The sequence below is a fragment of the Neofelis nebulosa genome, chromosome 3 (genome assembly GCF_028018385.1).
Source record: "Neofelis nebulosa isolate mNeoNeb1 chromosome 3, mNeoNeb1.pri, whole genome shotgun sequence".
Lineage (NCBI taxonomy): Eukaryota > Metazoa > Chordata > Mammalia > Carnivora > Felidae > Neofelis > Neofelis nebulosa.
This window is the reverse complement of record NC_080784.1, coordinates 34,485,785-34,510,567: the sequence shown is the minus strand read 5'-3', so window position 1 is coordinate 34,510,567 and position 24,783 is coordinate 34,485,785. Positions and strand designations below refer to the sequence as shown.

The 24,783-nt window shown below is 35.3% G+C and overlaps 1 protein-coding gene across 1 annotated transcript in view; it reads left to right on the top strand.

The window, feature by feature from the left end:
- Window positions 1-24,783, top strand: part of ADAM7 (ADAM metallopeptidase domain 7) — a 68,301-nt gene that overhangs the window by 5,578 nt on the left and 37,940 nt on the right. Inside the window, exons 3-7 of the mRNA XM_058723300.1 lie at window positions 32-108; window positions 16,280-16,358; window positions 17,907-17,983; window positions 18,943-19,135; window positions 21,017-21,070. Coding sequence (XP_058579283.1) covers window positions 32-108; window positions 16,280-16,358; window positions 17,907-17,983; window positions 18,943-19,135; window positions 21,017-21,070 — 480 coding nt within the window. The remainder of the gene's footprint in view (window positions 1-31; window positions 109-16,279; window positions 16,359-17,906; window positions 17,984-18,942; window positions 19,136-21,016; window positions 21,071-24,783) is intronic.

The window sequence follows — 24,783 nt, the reverse complement described above, 5'->3', positions numbered from 1 at the left end:
TTTAAGCCGTGCGATGGATATTGTTTTGCAGGAAACTTATGAAGAAGAATTGTTGTATGAACTAAGGCTAACTAGAAAAACCTTAATACTTCACCTTTTAAAATCAAGGTAAGTTCTATTATAATTCACCACCTTATAGATGTATTAGTCTGTAGTATGTCAGCTTTTGTAAAAACTGCCAGCGAAGTGAATTCGTCAAGTCACTGTTACCTGTATATATTCTGAATTCCTAGTCTTCTAATATAAGCCCCTTGCATTTCGACATCTTAACAACAATTACAGACACTGCCCTTCAGTTCCCGAGTTACTCTTTATTTGGAAACTTGGAGTCCTTTGTGAATCAGTGGAACAAAGGAAATTTGAAAAACATGGCTTTTTAGAGTGGACTGCTAAGTTCTTTAAAATAGATACCAAACCAAGTTCTGTGGGAGAATAAACCAGAACTGGGAAGAATTTACTTCATCAGGTTATCTTGTGTTAGCTAAATAATTCTAATGGCCTTCATTTCTTCCTTAGCTTTCCTTACAACTTCTGTGTTGTTACTATTAAATTTCCATCGTTTTTCTTTGGGCCATTCCTATACACAATAGCTCTGCCTCCCAGACCCAAACATTAAAATCATGAAGAATTATTAAATGCTAAGTGGAAGGATAACTCTACTGAAGGATTGGAGGGCACCTGGGTGGCTCAGGTGATTGAGCATCAGACTCTTAATTTTAGCTCAGGTCATGATCCCAGGATTGTGGGATCAAGTCTCATGTCTGGCTCTCTTTTTTTTTTTTTTTTTTTTTTAATGGTTTATCAGCTTTATTTATTTATTTGAAATTTACATGAAATTTATATGAAATTTATTGTCAAATTGGTTTCCATACAACACCCAGTGCTCATCCCGACAGGCGCCCTCCTCAATGCCCATCACCCACCCTCCCCTCCCTTCCACCCCCTATCAACCCTCAGTTTATTCTCAGTTTTTAAGAGTCTCTTATTGTTTGGCTCTCTCCCTCTCTAACTTTTTTTTTTTCCTTCCCCTCCCCATGGTCTTCTGTTAAGTTTCTCAGGATCCACATAAGAGTGAAAGCAGAAAGAATGAAATATGGCCTTTTGTAGCAACGTGGTTTATCAGCTTTAAATGACATTGTAAGTCTTCTACCTGTTACCCAGGTGGTGATCTATGAGCCTTTCTTATTCAATTGAGCCATACTAACCTGTTGTCTTTGTAGGTAAAATATGGCTGATTATCAGCAATGTCATATGGATTAATATGTTAATACTTCTCCCTTTTTATTTTTTGCCTTCTCCCACTTTGGAAAGTTGTGTTATTTCTACTTTGACAACATATTTAACATGTACTCATAATTCTTTGACATGCATCTTCACTTTTTGTTTTGGTTTTAGGTCTATAATGAAATATATTCAGTGGTCACTATCAGTCCTTTCGCTGAAATTTCTGCATTAATCTTTAGGTTGAAAGAAGCTCATTCTGTAGTGAGTTCTTCAGAAAGAGTTCATAGGTGGAGTTTTGCATTGTTAATGTCTGGCTCTCTGCTGAGTGTGGAGCCTGCTAGAGATTCATTCTCATGTGTGGATCTTGAGAAACTTAACAGAAGACCATGGGGGAGAGGAAGGGGGAAAAAAAGTTACAGAGAGGGAGGGAGGCAAGCCATAAGAGACTCTCAAGGACTGAGAACAAACTAAGGGTTGATGGGGGTGGGGGAGACGGGCAAGTGGGTGATCAGCATGGAGGAGGGCACTTGTTGGGATGAGCACTGGGTGTTTTATGGAAACCAATCTGACAATAAGTTATATTCAAGTTTTTTAAAAATAAAAACAACAACAACAAAGAGATTCTGTTTTTCTCTCCCTCTGCCACTCTCCCAATTGCATGTGCACACGCGCTCTCTCTCTCTCTCTCTCTCTCTCTCTCTCAAAAAAAAAAAAAAAGAATTGAGACTCTAGCCTATTAGCTAAAAAGAACAGCAACAAAAAATATAAAACAAAGAAACAAACAAAAAACCTTTCTTCTACTCCAGAGTTGCCCACTGGACAGATGCACAGAAATAGAATTAATCTAAGAACATAATTCTATTGATAATTTATTCAGATGGACAACATTACTTTAGTCCCCTCCAAGAAGTAAGTGAATTTAGTGCATACCATGGAGCCTTTCAAATCTGTGAATACTACTTATTCAGATGTTTTCATATCTTATGGTAACCAACAGAAACTTGATCTTGTGAATTTAGACTTTTGTCTTGGGTTTTGTTTCTTGTAGCCACTTTTTCCCATATTTCCCCTGTGAGTTTCATCTGACTTGGTTTTAACCATACCGAATACTTATTTTATAAGCTGATATTGAGAAATAGAGGTAAATCTTCATAGACCAACCATGTCAGATCAGATTTTTATTCATCCAGTGGAAACACTGATTGGGTCAACTTAGCTTTCACTATAGTAAATCCAATAATAGGTGAAAAGTTACATGTGTATGTATATATGAGGCAAAAGAAACATTAATTTAGAATGTGTTATATAATCAAGCACTTTACCAAAAGTTATACCTACGTGTTTTGAAAATAACCACAAATATGATTGTATTTTATTTACCTGTTGTATGTCTTTCATTTTTAACCAACAGTTTGTTATAAAAAAAATTCACACAGAGAGCAAAGTTGAACTTATTTTATTTTATTTTATTTTATTTTATTTTTAGTTGAAATAATTTTAGAGTGAACATTTATATACCCATGAATACACATATACCCATAATCCCAAGAAGATATACATATACACATATACCCATTAACATTTTAATATGCTTGTTTTATATCCTATTTTCCTGTCTATCCATTCCTCTATCCATCCATCCATCTATTCATCCACCTATCCATCCATCCATCCATCCATCCATCCATCATCTTATTTTTATACATTTTAGACATTAACATAACTTCCCACTACATACTTCAACAAGCAGCAGATCATTAGAATTTAAGATTTGTTTACAGTTTTCTTCTTCTCATTTCAAATTTTTATACAAAGAAATGCACATATCTTAAGTGTATATTCATTGAATTTTGGCAAATGCGCATACCTGTGTTACCCAAATTTTTACAAAAATGAACCATAGAAGAAGTGTCACTCAGAAAATTTACTTCTGTTTTTTCCTAACCGATTCCCCTCAAAACCTGCTCATAGAGGTTCATCGACTGCAAATTATTTTTGTCCATTCTGGAAGTTCTTATAAATAGGTTTACACCGCATGTACTCTTTTGCATACGGCTTCTTTAATTCAGCATTGCATTAATGAGACTCATTCATGTAGTTCCACGTATCAGAAGTTTGAGTCTTTTACTTTCTGAGTACTATTCCATTGTATAAATATACTACAGTTTGTTTATTTAGTCTCCCATGGTTGGACAGCCTAAGCTGTTCCCAGAATTTGGCCATCACAAGTAAAGCTTAAATGGGCATTCTTGTATAGCCTTTATATGATACATGCTTTCATTTCTCCGTGGTCAAAGCCAAGGAGTGAAATTTCTGGGTCATAGAGTGTTATTTAAAAAAAAAAAAAATTGGGGCTGCCTGGGTGGCTCAGTCAGTTAAGCGTCCAACTTCGGTTCAGGTTATGATCTTGAGGTTTGTGAGTTCAAGCCCCACATCAGTCTCTCTGCTGTCGGCACAGAGTCTGGAGCCTGCCTCGGATTCTGTGTCTCCCTCTCTTTCTGCCCCTCCCCTGCTTGCACTGTCTCTCTCTGTCTCTCTTCTCTCTCTCTCTTTCTCAAAAATAAACATAAAAATTTTTTAAAAAGAATAAAAATAAATAAATGAATAAATAAATAAATAAATAAAAGGCTTCCGATCAGTTTCCAAAGTGTTTGTACAATTTTGTATATTACAACGTATGAGAATTCTAGTTGCTCCCTGTCGTCTTCATCGTTATAATTTTTTTTTTTTTAATTTATTTGTCTTGAGAGAGAGAGAGGAAGGCGAGGGACATAGAGAGTAAGAGTGGCAGAGAATCCCAAGCAGGCTCTGCACTGAGAGCACAGAGCCGGATGCAGGGCTCAATCTCACGAAATGTGAGATCATGACCTGAGCAGAAATCAAAAGTTGGAGGCTTATCTGACTGAGCCACCCAGGGGCTCCCCTTTATAATTTTAGTTACACTAGTGAGTTTGTGGTAATATTTCATTTTCAATAAACTTGCAGCCCCTGTTGAAAACTTTTTTTATTATCTTTTATATCTTGAAGATCCGCTCTTTGTCAAATATATCTGTTAATGGCGTTTTCCATTCTGTGATTTTTTTATTCATTTTCTTAATTGTGTCTCCTAAAAAGTAAAAATTTATCGTTTGAAAACAATTTTAATTTATCACATGTTTCATTTATGGTAATTGCTTTACGTGAACCGTCTTCTAACGTCTTCATTGTTTTGGTTTTTAGATTTGATCTGCTATCGTGAATGTGTGCGTGTGTGGGCAATTTGTGGGAAGGTCAAGGTTCTTATCTTTCCATATGCTTAGCTAGTTATTCCAGCCCACTTTGTTACATTGCCTTTCTTTGCATTGGATTGCTTTCATACCTTAAACAAGATCCAATGATTATTTCTGGGATCTCTCTAGTTTATCCTGTTCATTTACTTTTCAATCCTGAATCCGAGACCACATTGTCTTGTTTACTGCAGCTTTATAGTAAATCAAAAGCCAGTTTGGGTAACCTCTCCAACTTTGTTCTACTCTTTCAGAAATTAAAAACTCTAGATCCTTTCCATTTTTCTAAAATTTAGAATCTATTTGGTAATTTTATTTTATTTATTTTTAATTTTTGTAATGTTTCTTTATTTTTGAGACCGAGAGAGACAGCATGAGCAGGGGAGGGGCAGAGAGAGAGGGAGACACCGAATCGGAAGCAAACCGTAAGTTCATGACCGGAGCCGAAGTCGGACGCTTAACCGACTGAGCCACCCAGGCGCCCTATTTGTTAATTTTATTTTTTAAAAGCCCTGGAATTTTGTTTGGAGTTTCATTGAATGTGCATATCAATTTGGAGAGAATTGATATCAATAACATTAAAACTCTTCATGTCGTATCTCTATATTTACTTAGGTCTTTAATTGCTATCAACAGTGTTTTATAGTTTATAGTGTAGAGCTCTCACATGTCTTTTGTTAAATTTATTTCTACATGTGTAATGTTTGTGGCGTTCTTGTAAGCAGAACTGCTTCTCATTATTTTATTTTTCTATTAAGGTTTCATCTATGAATCTATTGATTGTTTTGTAGGTTGCTTAAGGATTTTCAACAGCAAATATTGACAGTTTACTACTTTCTTCCTAGTCATTATCCCTTCTATTTCTATATCTTATTCCAATGATTAAAAACTCCAGTACAATTTGAGTAGAAGTAATGAGAGTTGGCAACCATTTGTTATTTTTTATTTAAAGGGGAAAGCATTCAATATTAAAGGATTAATATGATATTGCTAGGAGAATTGTCATTGGTTTACCTTACTAGATTAAGATAGTTGCCTGAGAAATTTGCTGCAAGTGTTTTGTCTTCAACTATTGAAATGTCCATATGGCAATTTCACTAATTGATTTGTGAATACTAAACCATCTCTTTGCACTCTTGGGAAAAAACTCTTTGCTGTATTCAGTTTACTACTATTTTGTTAAGGGTTTTAAAACCATGTTAATGATTAATATTATTCTGTATTTTTCATTTTTTGTAATGTCATAGCCAGATATTTATATTAGGATTATGGTGATCTCATAACATGAATTAGAAAGTATTCTCTTTTCCTATATTTATAAAGGACATTTTTGGAATGTTTGTTAGAATTCCTAAATGAAACTTTCTGTGCCTTGAGGATTTTTTTGTGTATGTGTGGGAATGAGATTTTATGATTACAAATTCAATCTTATTAATAAAGGCTTATTCAGATTTCCCTTCATATTGAGTCAGTTTTAAATTGTAATTTACAAGGAAAATGTATATTTCACCTAAGTTGTCAAAATTTTGGCATAAGGTGTTTCATAATATTCTTACTATTCTTTTTTTCCCTCATTCTATTCTTTCGTTCTACTCATTCTATTCTATTCTTTTAATGTCTGTAATATCTTTAGAGATAATCTCTTTATAATATCTAATATTGGTTATTTGAGTTCTCTTTTTTCCTTGACTAATATAAAGGAGTTTATCAATTTGATGTTTTCAAATAACTAAAATTTTATTTTACTAATGTTACTGTTTATTTCACTGATTTATTTTATTATCTTTATTATTTTATTTGTCCCACTTATTTAATGGTTACTTTTCTCTTTTTATAGAAACATTTCATGTGTTCTGTCATAAGTATTTAAAGTATTTAAAGCTATGACATTTCTTCTAAACATAAATTTAGATGCATCTCAAAAATCTTGATATGTAGTATTTTTATTATCATTTATTCCAAAATATTTTCTAATTTCTTTTGAGATTTCTTCTTTGGCTCATGTATTGCTTAAGAGTGGCTATTTAACTCCAGCATTTGGAGTTAAAAAAATTTTTTTAATGTTTATTTATTTTTGAGAGAAAGAGAGACAGAGCATGAGCTGGGAAGGGGCAGAGAGAGAAGGAGACACAGAATCTGAAGCAGGCTCCAGGCTCTGAGCTGTCAGCACATAGCCTGATATGGGGCTCGAACTCACAGACCATGAGATCATGACCTGAGCCAAAGTCAGACACTTAACTACTGAGCCATCCAGACGCCCCCCAATATTTGGTGTTTTTTCAAAAAAATATATCGTTGTGTCAAATTTTTCTATTTTAATTCTATTTTTGATGAAGAATATAGTTTGTATAACATCATATTTTTTTAAAAAAATGTATTACAATTTTTTATAGCCAAGCATGTTTCTAACTTATTAAACATGCATGTGCACTTGAAAAGAATATGTATTTTACAGTGTTGGGTGAAGTAGTCTATAAACAGCAATTAGAAAAAGTGGTGGATTATTTAGAATTATTTTTATTTAATTTATGTGTCTATTTTCTGTCCATTGCTGAGAGAGTTGTGTCAAAATATTTAACTATGATATTTGAAACTGTTTTTCTTCTTTCCATTTTTCTCTCTTTTCCATTCCTTTAATATTTGTTTCATGTATTATGAAGCTTAACTATTAGGTTCAGACATATTGATAATTTTTTTATGGTGAATTGATTCTATTTTTCCTCCAGTTCCCAGTAACTGTTTTTTTTTTTTTTTTAATTTGAATTTCAGTGTAGTTAATATACAGTGTTATATTACTTTCAGGTGTAGGCATAGTCACTCATCGATCCATATATTACTCAGTGCTTATCAAAATAAGTGTATCTTAATCCCCTTCACCTATTTCATCCATTCCCCCCCCCCCACTTCCCTCTGATAATAATCTGTTCCCTATGGTTAAGAGTCTGTTTCTTTGTCTCTTTTATTTTATTTACTTGTTTTATTTCTTAAGTTCCTCATGTGAGTGAAATCATATATTTGTCTTTCTCTGACTGTTTATTTCAGTTAGACTTATACTCTCTAGATCCAGGCCCATTCTTCGAAAATGGCAAGATTTCATTTGTTTTCATGACTGAATAATATTCCATTGTATGTATAGGTATCACTTATCTGTTCATCTATCAATGGACACTTGGGCTGCTTCCATAATTTGACTATTGTAAATAATGCTGCAGTAAACATAAAGATGCATATATCCTTTAAAATAGTGTTTTTTGTATTCTTTTTTTTTAAATAACCCAATTTTATTTATTTTTTTTCAATATATGAAATTTATTGTCAAATTGGTTTCCATACAACACCCAGTGCTCATCCCAAAAGGTGCCCTCCTCAATACCCATCACCCACTCCCCTCCCTCCCACCCCCCATCAACCCTCAGTTTGTTCTCAGTTTTTAAGAGTCTCTTATGCTTTGGCTTTCTCCCACTCTAACCTCTTTTTTTTTTTTTGTCCTTCCCCTCCCCCATGGGTTTCTGTTAAGTTTCTCAGGATCCACATAAGAGTGAAACCATATGGTATCTGTCTTTCTCAGTATGGCTTATTTCACTTAGCATCACACTCTCCTGTTCCATCCACGTTGCTACAAAGGGCCATATTTCGTTCTTTCTCATTGCCACGTAGTACTCCATTGTGTATATAAACCACAATTTCTTTATCCATTCATCAGTTGATGGACATTTAGGCTCTTTCCATAATTTGGCTATTGTTGAGAGTGCTGCTGTAAACATTGGGGTACAAGTGCCCCTATGCATCAGTACTCCTGTATCCCTTGGGTCAATTCCTAGCAGTGCTACTGCTGGGTCATAGGGTAGGTCTATTCTTAATTTTCTGAGGAACCTCCACACCGTTTTCCAGAGTGGCTGCACCAGTTTGCATTCCCACCAACAGTGCAAGAGGGTTCCCGTTTCTCCACATCCTTGTGCTTTTAGCCATTTTGATAGGCGTGATGTGATATCTCATTATGTTTTGATTTGTATTTCCCTGATGATGAGTGATGTCGAGCATCTTTTCATGTGCCTGTTGGACATCTGGATGTCTTCTTTGGAGAAATGTCTATTCGTGTCTTCTGCCCATTTTTTAAATTGGATTATTCATTTTGTTGATGTTGAGTTATTTAAGTTCTTTATACATTTTGGATACTAATCCTATATTAGCTATGTCATTTGCAAATATCTTCTTCCATTCAGTAAGTTGTCTTTTAGGTTTGTTGATTGTTTCCTTTGCTGTACAGAAGCTTTTAATTTTGATGTAGTCCCAATAGTTTATTTTTTGCTTTTGTTTCTCTTGCCCCTGGAGACTTACCTAGAAAAATGTTGCTCTGGCCAATTTCAGAGAAGTTACTGCCTGTGTTCTCTTCTAAGATTTCTATGGTTTCAGGACTCACATTTATATCTTTAATCCATTTTGAGCTTATTTTTTTGGGATGGTGTAAGAAAGTGGTCCAGTTTCATTCTTTTGTTTGTAGCTGTCCAGTTTTGCAGCACCATTAAAACTGTTTTTAACATTTTATTCATTTTTGAGAGACAGAGAGTGACAGAGTGCAAATACCAGTGGGGCAGAGACGGGGAGACACAGAATCCAAAGCAGGCTCCAAACTCTGAGCTGTCAGCACAGAGCCCGAAGGGGGGCTTGAACTCACAAACTGTGAGATCATAACCTGAGCCGAAGTTAGATGCTTAACTCTCTGGGTCACCCAGGCGCCCCTATAGCACCATTTATTGAAGAGACTTTTCCCCATTGCACATTGTTGCCTCCTTTGTTGATTAATTCACCATAAAATTGTGGGTTTATTTCTGGGCTTTAGTCTGTTCCATGATCTATGTGTATTTTTTTATGCCAGTATCATACTGTTTTGATTACTACAGCTTTATAGTATAACTTAAAGTCTGGATTTATGACACCTCCAGCTATGTTGGCGAATTGATTGTTTTATCATTATGTCATTATACAAGATCTGTCTTGTCAGGAAGTGTATTTTACCTGATATCAACATAATATCCTAGCCTTCATATATTTACTCTTTGTGTAATGTATTATTTTTCATCCATTTCCTTCAACATATCTGTCTTTCTATTTAAAATGTGTCTCTTGTAATTTGGCAAGTAGTTGGGTCCTGTTTTTTAACAAATTCTGACAATCTGATTTCTAATTATAGTGTTTGATCCATTAACATTTAATGTTTTGAATGATATGTTGTATTTAATATTTGATATCTGTCTGAGTTTTTTATTGTTGTTGTTTGTTTGTTTCTCTGGTCTTCTTTTTTGGATCTTTGGATTATTTGATTTTTTTATTACCTTCCTTACTGGCTTTTTATTTATCTATTGGGTTTTTAGAAATATCTCTTTGCTTTAGGTTTAAACTTTTATTTCAGATATTACAATATTTATTTAAAATTAACATTGTATCATTTAATATAAAATGTAAAAGCTTCACAATCATATAAGTCTATTTATACCACGATTTTTTTTATGTTAATTTGGATATGTATACATCTGTAAACATTATGAACTCCATGATGCATGGCTATAATTTTGGCTTAAAGTGGTCATGTGTACCTGAAAGAAATTCAGTGAAAAAATAATTTTATTTCCTGAATTATTTATCATTTCCTATCTTTCTATTCTTAGAAATTCAATTTTCCATCTTCTGCCAATCCCTTGAGCCTGAATGACTTCTTTTACTGATTTTTGTAGTACAGGGTCTGCTGGCAGAATTTTACCTTTGAATTATCAGACAAAATTTCAAAGCATCCATCATAAAAATACTTCAGTGAACAGGGACCCCTGGGTGGCTCAGTCAGTTAGGCATCCAACTCTTGATTTTAGCTCGGGTCATGATCTCACAGTTTGTAAGACTGAGCTCCATGTCTGGCACTGCTCTGACACTGTGGAGGTTGCTTGGGATTCTCTCTCTCTCCCTCTCGCTCTGCCCCTCCCCTGCTTGCTCTTTCTCTCTCTTTTAAAAATACATAAACTACAGGAGTGCTGATGCAGAGGGGCACTCGCACCCTGCTGTTTACGGCAGCACTTTCAACAATAGCCAGACTATGGAAAGAGCCTAAATGTCCATAAACTAATGAATGGATAAAGAAGCTGTGGTTTATATATACAATGGAATCCTCCTTGGCAATGAGAAAGAATGAAATCTGGCCATTTGTAGCAACATGGATGGAACTTGAGGGTATTATGCTAAGTGAAATAAATCAGGCAGAGAAAGACAGATACCGTATGTTTTCACTTGTATGTGGATCCTGAGAAACTTAACAGAAGACCATGGGGGGGTGGGGAAGGAGGGAAAAAAAATTACAGTGAGGGAGGGATGCAAACCATAAGAGACTCTTAAGGACTGAGAACAAACTAAGGGTTGATGGGGGGTGGAAGAGAGGGGAAAGTGGGTATGGGCATGGAGGAGGGCACCTGTTGGGATGAGCACTGGGTGTTGTATGGAAACCAATTTGACAATAAACTATATTTAATATAAAAAAGGAAATAGACATTAAAAAATAATGCTTCAGTGGACAATTATAAACATGCTTGAAACAAATGAAACAAAATAGAATGTCTCAGGGGATGGATAGAAAACCTCAGAAAAAAATAGAAGATATAAATAAGAATCTAAAGGAAATTTTAGAACTGAAAAGTAAAATACATGGAAAAAATAAAACTTTTAATGCATGGGCTCAATATCAGAATGGAGAGGGCAGGGATGCTTAGGTGGCTCAGTTGTTAAGCATCTGACTCTTGATTTAAGCCCAGGCACATGATTGTGAGATTGAGCCCTGCATTGGGCTCTGTGCTCAGCATGGAGGCTGTTTGGGATTCTCTCTCTCCCTCTCTGTCTGCCCTTCCCCTACTTGTGCACATGCTCTCTCACTCTCTTTTTCAAAGTAAACATTAAAAACAAAAAAGAACAGAGATGGCAGGAGAAAATAATCAGTGAATATGGAATAATAGAAATTACACAATCTAAATAACAAAGACAATTTTCTGGAAAAAAAAAAAAGCCACTCTCAGGAATATGTGGTAATAAAATAAAAGATGAAAAACTGAGGTCATCAGAGACCCCAAAGGAGAGGAGAAAGAGTATGGAGCTGAAAAAATATCAAATGAATATCTTGATACTGAAAATACGCACATTTGGCAAAGGAGACACTAAAAACCTACAGGTTCAAGAAGCTGAACAAATTCAAAACAGGATAAACTCAGACAATCTCCAATATATAAATCTCAAACAATTCCAAGACATACCGTGGTTGGTTTTATATATACATACATACACATGTATGAAATGTATTATCTAGAGTAACCACTAAAAAACCTATACAGGGAGGTACACTGAAAAACACTATAGATAAATCAAAATGGAATTTGAAAGTATATTTAAGCAATCCATAAGATGGCAGGAAAAGGAAACTAAAACATGAGAAAAGAAGAAACAGGAACAAAAGATAAAATAGCAGACTTAAGTCTTAATATATTAATAATTACTTCAAATTGTATAAATACTGAAAATGGCAGAGTGGATGAAAAATATCACTAAACTTTACGGTGTTTATACAATGCCTTCCAGAAAACACAGAGAATACTTCCCTTCTCATTTTATGAAGCCAACATTACTTTGATACCTAAACCAGACAAAGACAGTATAAACAAAATTAAATAGAATTCAACAATGCACAACAAGAGTAATACACCATAACCAAATGGGATCTTTTCCAGGAATACAATACTGGCCCAATATTCTAAAATTAATCAACATAATTTACCATATTAACAATGGAAAGAAGAAAAAAAATCACATGATATCATTAATTGACACAGAAGAAAGCTTTTGCTAAAATACAACAATCATTTATGATTAAACATTTCAGAAAATTAGCAATATAACAGGATGTCCTTGACTTGATAGCGAGTATTTACAAAACCCTACAGCCATAGGATTATTATTGGTGAAAGACTGAATGTTTTCCTCCTAAAATCTGGAACCAGGCAAATACGTACACTCTCACTACTGCTAGTCAACATATTCCCAGGACATCTAGTCAGTTCAACTCAGAAACAAAAGGAAATAAAAGGCATATAGATTGGAAAGGTAGAAGGAAAAAAAAAGTCCTTACTTGCAGGTGACATACAATGGTTGGCATAGAAAATTCTACAAAATCTAACAAACAGGCTAACCAAACATCAAACAAAAAATATCTTCTGGACGTAATAAGTGCATTCAGCAAAGTCACAGAATATTGCATCATAAAAATATCAATTGTATTTAAACACTCGCAATGAACATGAGGAAACTGAAGTTTAAACTGTAACACCATTTGCAACTGTTCAACAAGAAATAAAACTGTTACAAATCAGAGAACTAAATACAAAGCTTGTTCACCGAAAACTATAAGATTCTGATGAAAATCATCAAAAGGATGTAAATAGGTGGGGTCTTATTTTGTATTACTATATTGGAAGACCGCATGGGAAAGATGTTAATTTCTCCAGTGGATATATAGGGTTATCACAATTCCCACTGAAATTACTGTAAGACTTTTTAGAAATATAGACAAGATTATTCCAAAACGTATAGGGGAAGACAAAGGAACCGGAGTAGCTAAAAGAAATCTGAAAAAAGAAAAAAAAAAAACAACAACAGGAGTAATCACTTTGAGAGCTATTATAGAGAGAGTCAGACTGTCAGGACAATAGACACAGAGATCAATGGAATCAAATAGAAATCTCAGAAATAGTTCCACCCTAGTAAAGCCAACTCTTTTTTGACAAAGTTTGTAAAGCAAATCAATGGAGGAAGTAGAATCTTTTCAGCAAAAGGTGCTGAAACTATCCAGCAAAAAAATACAAAAAAAAAAAAAAAAAGAAACTCAACCTAAATCTCAATGCTTTTACCAAATTCATGTCAAAATTAACTCAAAATAGATCATGGGTGTCAGTGTAGAATGCAAAACTATAATAAATTTACTTTTTTTTTTTTTTTTTTTTTTTATTTTTGGGACAGAGAGAGACAGAGCATGAACGGGGGAGGGACAGAGAGAGAGGGAGACACAGAACGGAAACAGGCTCCAGGCTCTGAGCCATCAGCCCAGAGCCTGACGCGGGGCTCGAACTCACGGACCGCGAGATCGTGACCTGGCTGAAGTCGGACGCTTAACCGACTGCGCCACCCAGGCGCCCCTAATACATTTAGATAAAACAGCTAATATCTTAGGATCTTGGGCTAAGGCAAAGAATTCTTCCACTTGACATCAGTTCATTTGACATGACTAATAAAAGACAAGGTTGATAAATTGGACTTCATTGAAATTGAAAGTGCTTAACTCTACCAAAGTCTCATTATGAGGATGAAAAGACATGCTGCAAATTGGGAGGAGACATTGGCAAACCGACAGAGGACTAGCGCCTGGAAAAATAAAGAGTTCTCAGAACTCAACAATAATAACGCAAGCAATTCAATCAGAAAATAGGCGAAAGGTAGGAAGAGACATCTCACCAAAGACAATATACGGATGACAAATAAGCACTTGAGAGATGTGTGGCATCATCAATCATTCAAGAAATGCAAATGAAACTATAAAGAAATATCATTTCATTCAATTAGAATGGCTAAACCTAAAACAATAATTACGTCGCCAGAAAGCTGGCAAAGGATATAAGGAATACTGGATCATTAATACATTGCTGACGGGAATATTAAATAATATAACACTCTGGAAAACAATTTGGCAATTTAAAAAAAGAACAAACATGCAACCTCCCTCAGGGGAAGCAATTGTACTCCTGGGATCAGTGAGAGAGATGAGAGGTCATTTTCTGGTGGAATAGTTCTGTATCTTGATTGCAGTGGTGCAAATTACACGTATGATAAAATGCCACGTGAGCACAAACATGCATTAGACTAGTGTGTATTTCTGGGTTTGTTGGAAACAACAACAAAGTGGCTCAGTTGGTTGAACATCGGGCTCTTATAGTGGCTCTTATAGTATAGTTATTGTACTATAATTATGTGAGATGTAACCGCTGGGGAAATTGAGGGAGGTGTGCACAGACATCAGATTCTGCTACGCTATCTCTGTAACTACCTATGAGTCTATAATTATTTCAAAATAAAATTAAAAAAATGAGATACTATTACTTTGTATTCATACATCGGAAAAATGTGGGATCCTCTGTTTTATAAGAAAATACAATTTTTGAGTATAATTTTGGGGAAAGAAAAGCGATGCCCACGATGATTCAGCCCATTAAAATGTGCATTCTGGTTGCACGCTGAACATATAATCCTACCTTTTGGGAGTTACTGAGAATGAGGCAGGTTGTGTCCACGAAGCATGGACATAAAGGGAAATCTACTGACTCTGCTGGAGTAGGGCACATTGTGACTGTTCTGCCAGCTCTTTGAGGAAGGGTGAGTAACATCGCCCAGGTGGATATGTTTAATTTAAGTTCAATATTTTCTTTATTGTGTTTTGTAACTATCTGTTTTCAAATTCATGAGATAACAAAGTAAGATTGTTGGGTAAACAGCTATGTCGAGAGGATGATGTCAACTTTAATAACGAACGTTTTTATGTCTCTACAAACTACACAAATGTTTGTTTTGCACGTTCATATAAGATAGTGCACGTATTACCTCTCCAAAGTGATTTTGAGCCCGTTCTATTCAGTCAAACCCAAGTGATGGTTCTGATACTAGGGCTTTCTCTACTCCGTCACCATTTCCTCTCTAATAGAGCCAATATTCCACTTTTCTTCTTGGGGCCTCATAAATCTTAAAATAGAATGGCTATTATCCACATAGGGTAATTCAGATAGAACTAAGTAAATTACAGAACGGTGTAAGAAGAATCCAATGATTCCCTATGTACTTCTGTCGCATCCATGTACTGAGAGAGTTGAGATATACGACCTTAGTTCTTGGTCTGAGGATACCCATGGGATTTGTTACAGGGCATGTGGGAAAATAGAGTCATTCTACTGATTGCTCAGAATGCCATCCCTTAACTTGTGCAGAGAAAAAAAAAAAAAAAACTATAAAGAATTACACGAAGGGGAACCTGAGTGGCTCAGTTGGTTGAACATCTGGCTCTTAATATGGCTCAGGTCATGATCTCAGGGTTCGTGGGTTCGGGCCTCACATCGGGCTCTGTCCTGACAGCAGGGAGCCTGCTTGGGATTCTCTTTCTCCCTCTCTCTCTGCCCCTCCCCCCTTTTGTCTCAAAATAAACAAATTAACCTAAAACAAGAAGAATTACATGAAGATATTAGCAGAGGTTGTCTCTCTGTAGTGAGTTTCTTTGATACTTTTCTGTGTTTTCTAAATTTCTATTATGATTAATACATACTGCTTTTATCTGAATATATAGTTGTTGGGTTAATATATGTTAAGATATATGCATTTTATGTATATTTGATATACACATCAAATATATTTTGTATCAAATATATATATATATATATATATATATATATATATATATGACTTTACTTAGATAGTATTTTCTCTAGTTTTTTTCTCAACTTGCTCCCAGAATCTCTTTCAGTCTCTTCTAGTGTTTACCAAATCATGAAATCTGGGCAGAAAGCCTTTTCGTGTGAGTGGGGTTGATTTTGCTTATGTGTTTTTAGCATGAAAGGAACATGCTGAGATTTGGAAATAGCCTCAAGGCTTCTCTTCCTCATAATTGGTTTTATCTGCTATCTTTGTAAACTGACTAAATCTCACTACCTCTCTGCCCTCTTTTCCAGGGAGTTCCTAGCCTCAAATTACAGTGAAACCTACTACTCTATAAAAGGAGAGGCCATCACCAGCTACCCTTCCACCACGGTATCTTATGGAACTTTCCTATGTCTTCTGAAATTTTCTCATGGGATTTTGAAACGCAATCCAGCTGTACAGGCAGCTTCTGAAAATGTTATGTCAGAGGCGAATCTTACATTGAATACTGTCACAAATCATTCTAGAATAGAAAACATGACCCTTCAAACTCTAAAGGAGGCTGACTACTGTCTCACAAGCAGATTGATGACTGTTAATGTATTTTTTCTTAACTAAACTGACTTCTGTGTACCCCAAATGGTGTTAAGTCTGGAGAAAGGGTAAAGCAGAAACCAAAGAAGTAGAAGGCACCCTGATGAGATTGTCATCGGGCTAAAGGGATAAAAACTAACGACATGAAACTATTTTAAAACCTCCATCTAATTGACCCTTATGTGAGTCCTATTCCCCGGCGTAGGCCTTCTGCTGCACCAACATGGTGGTCTCTCCTTCATTCTCCAAATGAATTTTTGTTCATTTATCATCAATAATATTCCAGTGGATACAGGTTCTATTTTTACGGCCTTCCTTCCCTTTCCATGCCCTCTAGCCTTCTAACCGAAGATGATATTATTCCTTTTCACCAAAAGTATACTTTCTAAAAACTTATTTCCTGGTTAAGGCATGTGTCAATCATGGAATGTAAACCTTCAGGCAATTTTTGTAAAATAGAAATGGAAGAAAACTGGGCAACATGCTTTTATGCAGGGGGTGGCTGTTGGCCTAAGAGGGTCTGCGATCACACGGGGAGTGTCACTCATGGACAAAATGGACAAAATGGAAAAGGTGATTACCTGATGGAACCATTACAGGCAGAGCACCACGTAGGGAGTGACAGGGATACCAACTTGACTGAAGGCAAGGCCGCAGGAGGAAAGGGCTTGAGGGGACCTGGCTGGAGAGCGAAACCTAATTTTAGCAATCATCAACAACATTGGCATGGGGCGCTTGGGTGACTCGGTCCGTTAGGTGTCCAACTCTTGATTTTGACTCAGGTCATAATCTCACGATTTCGTGAGTTTGAGCCCTGCATGGGTTCTGTGCTGATGGTGCAGAGCCTGCTTGAGATTCTCCCTCTTTCTCTACCCCTCCCCCATTCGCACCGTCTCTGTCTCTCTCAAAATAAATAAATGAACTTAAAAAAACTTTTTTTAAAAAAATTGGATTGATTTCATAGGCAACTGGGGAAAAATTATAATAACAACACGAGAAGGGTAGTTTGGTAGACATTTTAGGGTGGATGAAAGGAGAAATACTTAAATGGAAAAGGGTCACATTTCTGAGACTGGATTCATCAACTAATATACTCCTAAATCTGTGAGGAAAGAATCCACATCCTGCTTCATACAAAGTAACAATGCAATTAGAATAAAAGGATTCTGAAGGAGTTCAAAATTTTCCTAATGGCAGAGTGCAATGAACGAATACATGAAGGAGCATGGGTGCGATTTGTGAGAATGCAGTGCTGATATATTGTGAACGTAAAATACGTGTATAGTGATATCTGTGCAATATGAGCATATGTATTTATATCAATAGTCTCTTCATCTATTTTAGGATCACTGTTTTTACCAAGGATCCATCATACATGAATTTGATTCTTCTGCCAGTATCAGCACATGTAATGGTCTGAGGTATTGCACCGTTCTCTATTTTGTTTATAAGTTTGCTTAAGGCATTTTCAGAGACATTTGCTTTTCATCTTTCAAACAACCTTATAAATAGAAAAAATCATGGCAAAAAGCTACTGCATATTTTCAGCATGAGTAGCCCTTCTAGCCCATCGCTGATGTCCATTTCTGACAAAAAGATGTCTAATGCACAGCCCTAAGCAAGACAAATTTTTTGTCAAGGGATTCAGAGACTGCTGGGAATAACCTAGCCTGTCCTCTCATGTCAGAGACACTGAAATCAGAGACTAGCCTCTGGACATTCAATGTGCTGGTGATAGAACTCTATGGAAAAACCAGGTCTCCTGACTTCTAGTCCTGTGAATTCCCACCACAACACAACACTTCACAGCTTTTTGCTCTTCAGGAGTTTAGAGTCTTTAGAAATCAAAAAAGCCGGAAGTATAGTCTGTATCAGTTCCTTATAGATCTTGGGCTTAAGGATAAAAGAGGAAATGTGGGGTAGCAGGATAGGAGAACAAGACATTTCCGCCTTCATTTATGAGTACTTTACTTAAGTAGATCCCAATATATTCAAGAATAAAGACTCTTTTAATGACAAAATTGCCATGTAATAGTATTTGTGCTTTCATATGGTTACTCTGCAATTAAAGCATGATGGACATAAAAATTCACAAAATATTTGTGAGAACTCTGAGATTTAAAAGTAGAGATTGGGCTGGTAAGCTTCTGAAAATGTAGAGGAGTTGATTCTTACGCACGTTATTGATTCAAAGGCCACATATCACCTCACCTTTTTATCACTCAGAATATGTGTGCAGCCACATGCTCATGAGACCTTGGTCTTATAGTTTCCTTTCTTAGCTAGGCAAAGTCAATAAAATGGAACAGAGAAATATGGTGAGAAATAAAGTAGTAAAATGGTATAGATTGAATATACATCATATTTCCATTTTCTGTAGGGGATTCTTCAGGGTATATAACCAAAGGTACCTCATCGAACCAGTGAAATATTCAGATGAGGGACAACATTTTGTGTTCAGATATAATCCAAAGGCACAGTTCGCTGCCAATTATTCTTGTACGGAACTCAATTTTACCAGGACAACTGATCCGAAGGATGCTATTAAAATGGTGGAAGACCTCAAAACAGAAGTAAGTGCCTTTTTGAAAAAATCACCTTAATGTCAGGATAAGCACCTCTTATTTCCTTTCTGATCTCAAAAGAGAGAAATGAGCACAACTAGTGAAATATACATGCCACCTGAGTCTGACTCTTCGTTGTTTGAAATCTAAAATGTCAAACTTTTTATCAACATAGAAAATGTTCGTTACTTACAGCAAATCTCAGTTTGTCCCATCAGTTTTAAGGAACGGGAATTTTTGCAACCCTACATGTGATTTATACCATCAGGGCTACAAGTGGTTGGAAAGAATGAAATTTGCAATGTCTTAAAACCTCTACGAGCTATTGTTTCCCCTTGTCGTCACTGCCATCAATTTGTTGGGAGAGGGGGGATTTGCTGATGATAAGTCAAGGTCTGCCCCTTTCATCAGGCCAAATATTCTAATTATGAATTATTAAGGACAATTAAGAGTAATCGCAAGTTCAATTTCTGGCAGATGATTGCACCATGAGAGTCCTATGTGTTTTAAGCTTTCTTGTATGACTAGTTCATATCACCTCAAATCCTCACGAGGTGTTAGCCTTTAAAGATCCATGAGTGCCCATCTGCTTCACGTATCCATGGTCCAGATTGTGTCTGAAACCTAGTAGGTGCCTAACTGATGTTTTTGATGGATTCAGTCAATTAATAAATGATCACTAAAAAAAGCCCCCCCCAAAATGACTTAGTTAGATCTTTGAACAATACGCCTCTGGTTTATTACTCGGAGAATATGCATGTACCTCAATAGATGACATTGAAAGCTGAAGACAGAATTTTCTGATATTGTTGATTTATAAAAAATAAGGATCTGTTATTAGCAACCTTTATACATTTCTTTGGAATTGAGACTACCACAAAGTAAGAGATTGAGAGACAGGAGAGGAGTAGAAGGAATACAGTCAGTCCTATTAGCCAGTCCCACGATTTGCTCTCCACTCTTGATGAGTTGAGTCCTTTTTATATGAGCTATTTATATGAGCTATTTAGCTATTATAAAGCTATTTGCTTTATAAATGAAAAAAAAAAGTTAAAAACTGTATTCATGATTCTTTATTTATAACTCTTCTATTTATTTATTTAGAGTATAGCTGACAATGTTACATCAGGCTCAGGCGTACAACCTAGTGATTGAACATCTCCATACATCATGCTACACTCACCACAGGTGTTGCTACCCTCTGTCACCATGCAACGATACCGCAATGCCATTGACTATATTCACTATGCTGTGCCTTTTATTCCATGACTTATTCATTGCATAACTGGAAGCCTGTGTCTCCCACGCCCCTTCACCTATTTTGCCTCCTACACCCTCCTTCCCTATGACAACCATCCGTTTGTTCTCTGTATTTATAGGTCCGATTCTGGTTTAACTTGTTTGTTTATTCGTTTATTTTGAATTTTAGATTCCACACTTAAGTGAAATGTTATTTGTCTTCCTCAGTCTGACTTACTTCACTTAGTATAATACCTTCTGGATTGATTCATACTGTTGTAAATGGCAAGATCATATCCTTTCTTATGGCTGCATAATATCAGTGTGTGCGTGTGTGTGTTCGTGTGTGTGTGTCACATCTTCTTTACCCTTTCGTCTACCAATAGCCACTTAGGATGCTTCCATATCTTGGCCATTGTAAATAATGCCGCAATAAATACAACTTATTTTACCTGAAAGACGATCTGATGTAAAGGGCCACATGTTTTAATAATATATGGGGCTTTCTTTAGATAAATTCCTGGAATTATTACTTATACTCCTCTTCCTCACCTTCCTGTATCAATAATACTAACATTTCTTACCATGAAAATTTTAATGTCAAATGAGAAACATTGACCATACTCTATTAAATTTTTCATAAATTTCCAGAACACCCATAAAGAAAAGTATGTGGAACTGTTCATTGTTGCTGATGATAACGTGGTAAGTTTTCAGATGAATATTTGTTCCTCATTCATACTTATAAAACTACAGTGATCCTAAAAAAGAGAAAAAAATATTTTAATCGGAATTCCATTTTGGGCTCAATGTTGTTTTTAGCTTCCCCAAACAGATTTATATAAGAGACGATAAGGTCCTTTGGCAGTATCGAAGACTAAGCCAAAATAGAATTCTCCTCCTTTTTCTGAGCATGTGGAAATGATGAACAACATACACAAAATTGAAAAAATGTGCACAATCTATAGTTGAGCTCAGAAGAAAACACAGAAAATCTCCAAGTCCTAAAAATGAGAAGAGAATCTCTTGTCAGAGCAGTAAGCAAAATTCACAGGCTTGGTGACATATAGTATATAGAATGTATTGAACAATGCCCAGAGCCATGATGAGCTGCCCCATCTCTGAAAAGGGAACCGGAGAATGTCTCCCTACTGAAACTGCAAAGAGAAAAGGAATGTTCTGTTTGTTTGTGGCAATAGGAAGGGGATATATTACGCACAGGAAAGCAAAAATGTTAAACACGTGTCATATAATGATATGGAGCATGATATATTTTTCTTTAGATACAGAAATGTCAAGCAAAGCTTTTAATGTAAAACTTGATTAGAAACTTGATAAACTGTTACAGCCCAAGTCAAAAATGTTCTATGAAGACATTTTCATAATCTAAGATAAAGCTAATCACATGAGGAAGAGTCAACTAACATAATGGGAAGGAGAATAAGCTCTCCAAGAACTGTAAACCAGCCACTGATATTTCAGATTATATACCTAACAATAGAGTCAAAGAAGATGTGCAACAAAAAAATAACAGAGTTACAGGCAGAGTAAGTTTTTTTTCAGTTCCCCTCTATCAGGAAATTTTAGGTAAAGTAGGAAAAAATTCAACACAAGTAGGAAAGATCTGAGTCACATAAATATCGTTTTGATATAATCAACTGGTAGAATCTCCAAAACACACAAAATAGACAATCTATAATCTTTTCAAATGCAAATAAAATACTTCCAAAAATTAAACTGGTATTTGACCACAAAGAAAGTAGAAAGAAATAGAAAAAAAATAGATATATAATAAAGAGCACCCTTTTGTTTTTAAACCACAACCAGATTGGAAGTTATAATAACAAAAATTGATACATTAAGCCACTAAATGATCATTGGTTTGGAAACTAAAGCAAAATACATTTCCAAATATTAACTGACTGAAGAAGTCAAATCTGAAATTATGAAACATTTATAACAGCAAAAAGAAAAGACTGGTATAGATAAAACTTTAGATGCAGGAGGCGTAGCAGTATTTAGAAGGATATTTGTAGTCTTAGACATTTCTATGAAAGAGAAAGAAAAATTTAATGAACTAAGAGTCTAACTGGAAAAGTTATAAAACGAAACAGAATAAATCAAAAAAGGATAGAAAGGAGAAAAAAATCTTAACAATGCATGAAATTAATAAAAGACATGAGTCAAAAAGAAGCAGTTGGTAGATCAACAAAGCCAAATGCTCATTCCTTGAATAGATTGGTAAAATAGAGAAATCTCTGACAATAATTATTAAAAAAAATAAATAAAAGTTCAAATAAAATTAGAAGTAGAAGGAAGCATAACTATAAATATAGCACAGGTTACACGTCAATAAAAAATATATGTACAACCTGTGCCAATACAGTTATGAGCAGAAGCATGCAGTAAAATGTTACCAAGCTGACTTGCGAAGAAATAGTAAACCCAAAAAAGATTGTGATGAATTTTAAAAATTAAATAAGCAGTCCACAGTCTCTCAACAAATGAAGACACTAGGCTCACATGCATTTAAACACAAATTTTGCCAAAATTTGCTTTAACAGATAATATCTTTTACAAACAAATTTGAAGAATAAGCAAAGGGAAAAATTCTTTGCACATGTTATACAGTTATTATACCTTTTGCATTAGATATCTACTGCTGTGTAACAAACAACCCCAAGCTTAGTGTGGTTCGCTTGTATAGCAGTTCCACTGGGCTAGCTGGCTGGTGTAAAAATGGCTTCAGACACTTGACTGATATGTAGTACCAATGTCAGTTGGCCACGTAAGCAGTAGGCTCGCCTGTGCTTCTCATATGATAGCTGGGCATCAAAATATCAAGAAAGAGGCCAGGCTTCAGTATGTAAGACTTCTTAAGCTCCTGCTTGTACTACAATTATTAGTTAATGTCTCCTTAGCCAAACTAAGCCATAGAGTCAAGCCTAGAATCGATGTTGGAGGGAAATACACAAGGGTGTGGATATCTGGAAGAGGGATTTCTTAAGGATCATTACTGTAACGATCTATGATGACTTTGATAACAAATCCAGACAGGAAAGTAAAATTGTAAGACAATTTCACTTACCAAAACAACTGCAAAATCCTAAAAAAATAGTTGAAAACCCAGTCCTTGCACAGATCCAAAGAAAGTTTACATGGCAATGGTTTATCCCAGGAATGAAATCATCTCAAATATTTCTGATAAAACTCTTAGCAAGTAAAAGATGGAAGAAAATAAAGAACATTTACCGAAATCATTCTATCCTGTATAAATATTAAACTTAAACTGTAATGTTGGAGGTTTTTTCCTCCAAAAGTGAGAATAAGATACATTTATTTTCACTGTCAATAAATTTTATTTTAACATATTCACTGAAATTTTTAGTCACCATAATAAAACAAAATAAATGGGATCTATGTTAGTTTAAAAGAAAGACACGACATTATTGCATATTTTTAAAAATGAAGAGAAACTACAATTGTCAGTTTTATAAAAAAAAAGAAGTTGGTAAGTTTTGGGCACTAGATAGGCTTACTTTAACATGTTTATGAGAACATGTTAACTCACTTTTCAAAGAGTGCTAAAATAATTTCTTTGCTCTTAACAATAAGTTATTAGTAAAAAGTAAGAACAATTTATTAAATTTAATATTTTACCCCAGGTACCAGGCAAATATTTGCTTGATATGATTTAGGGGCATTAAACTGGGCATAACTCTCACATAGGCTGCCTTAATATTGTCTTTAAATATTTAAGTTTTTTTTAAGAGAAGTTCCTATAGTAAATCATTCATTTTCATTTAACAAATAGTTAATGAGCGTCTAATATTCTAGATGCAGAGTGTTGAATGTATATATTTATAATTATATGAGTAATATATTCATACATACATACATGTATATGTTAGCTGATTATAAAGGGCAACAGCAAGAACAATGTAGAGTTATTGTATTCTGGTAAGACAGAATAGAAAAACAAAGGCAGCTTTTGGAAAACATGTTGAGGAGTTTACATATCTTGAAGACAATGTGATGAATTTTAAGCAGGTGAGTAAGGATATGGATGTATACAACCAGACCCAGCAAGTTGAAAGGATAAGCAGAACACAGGTGTCTAGATACTGGGGAAGACTAACCATTAATAAAGCCTTGGCAATAAGGATGCAAAGACTCTGTACGCATTTGTCTTCCTTACCCCCATCGGTGGAAATCACTGATTGATAAAGTACCCTATCCCTATGATCTCTAAGATACTCTTAGAATCCTTCTTTCTTGGGGGGTTCTGGGTGACTCAGTCAGTTAAGTGTCTGACTCTTGGTTTGGGCTAAGATCATGATCTCATGGTTCATGAGTTTGAGCCCCACATCAGGCTTTGTGCTGACAACACGGAGCCTCCTTGGGAGTCTCTCTCTCTC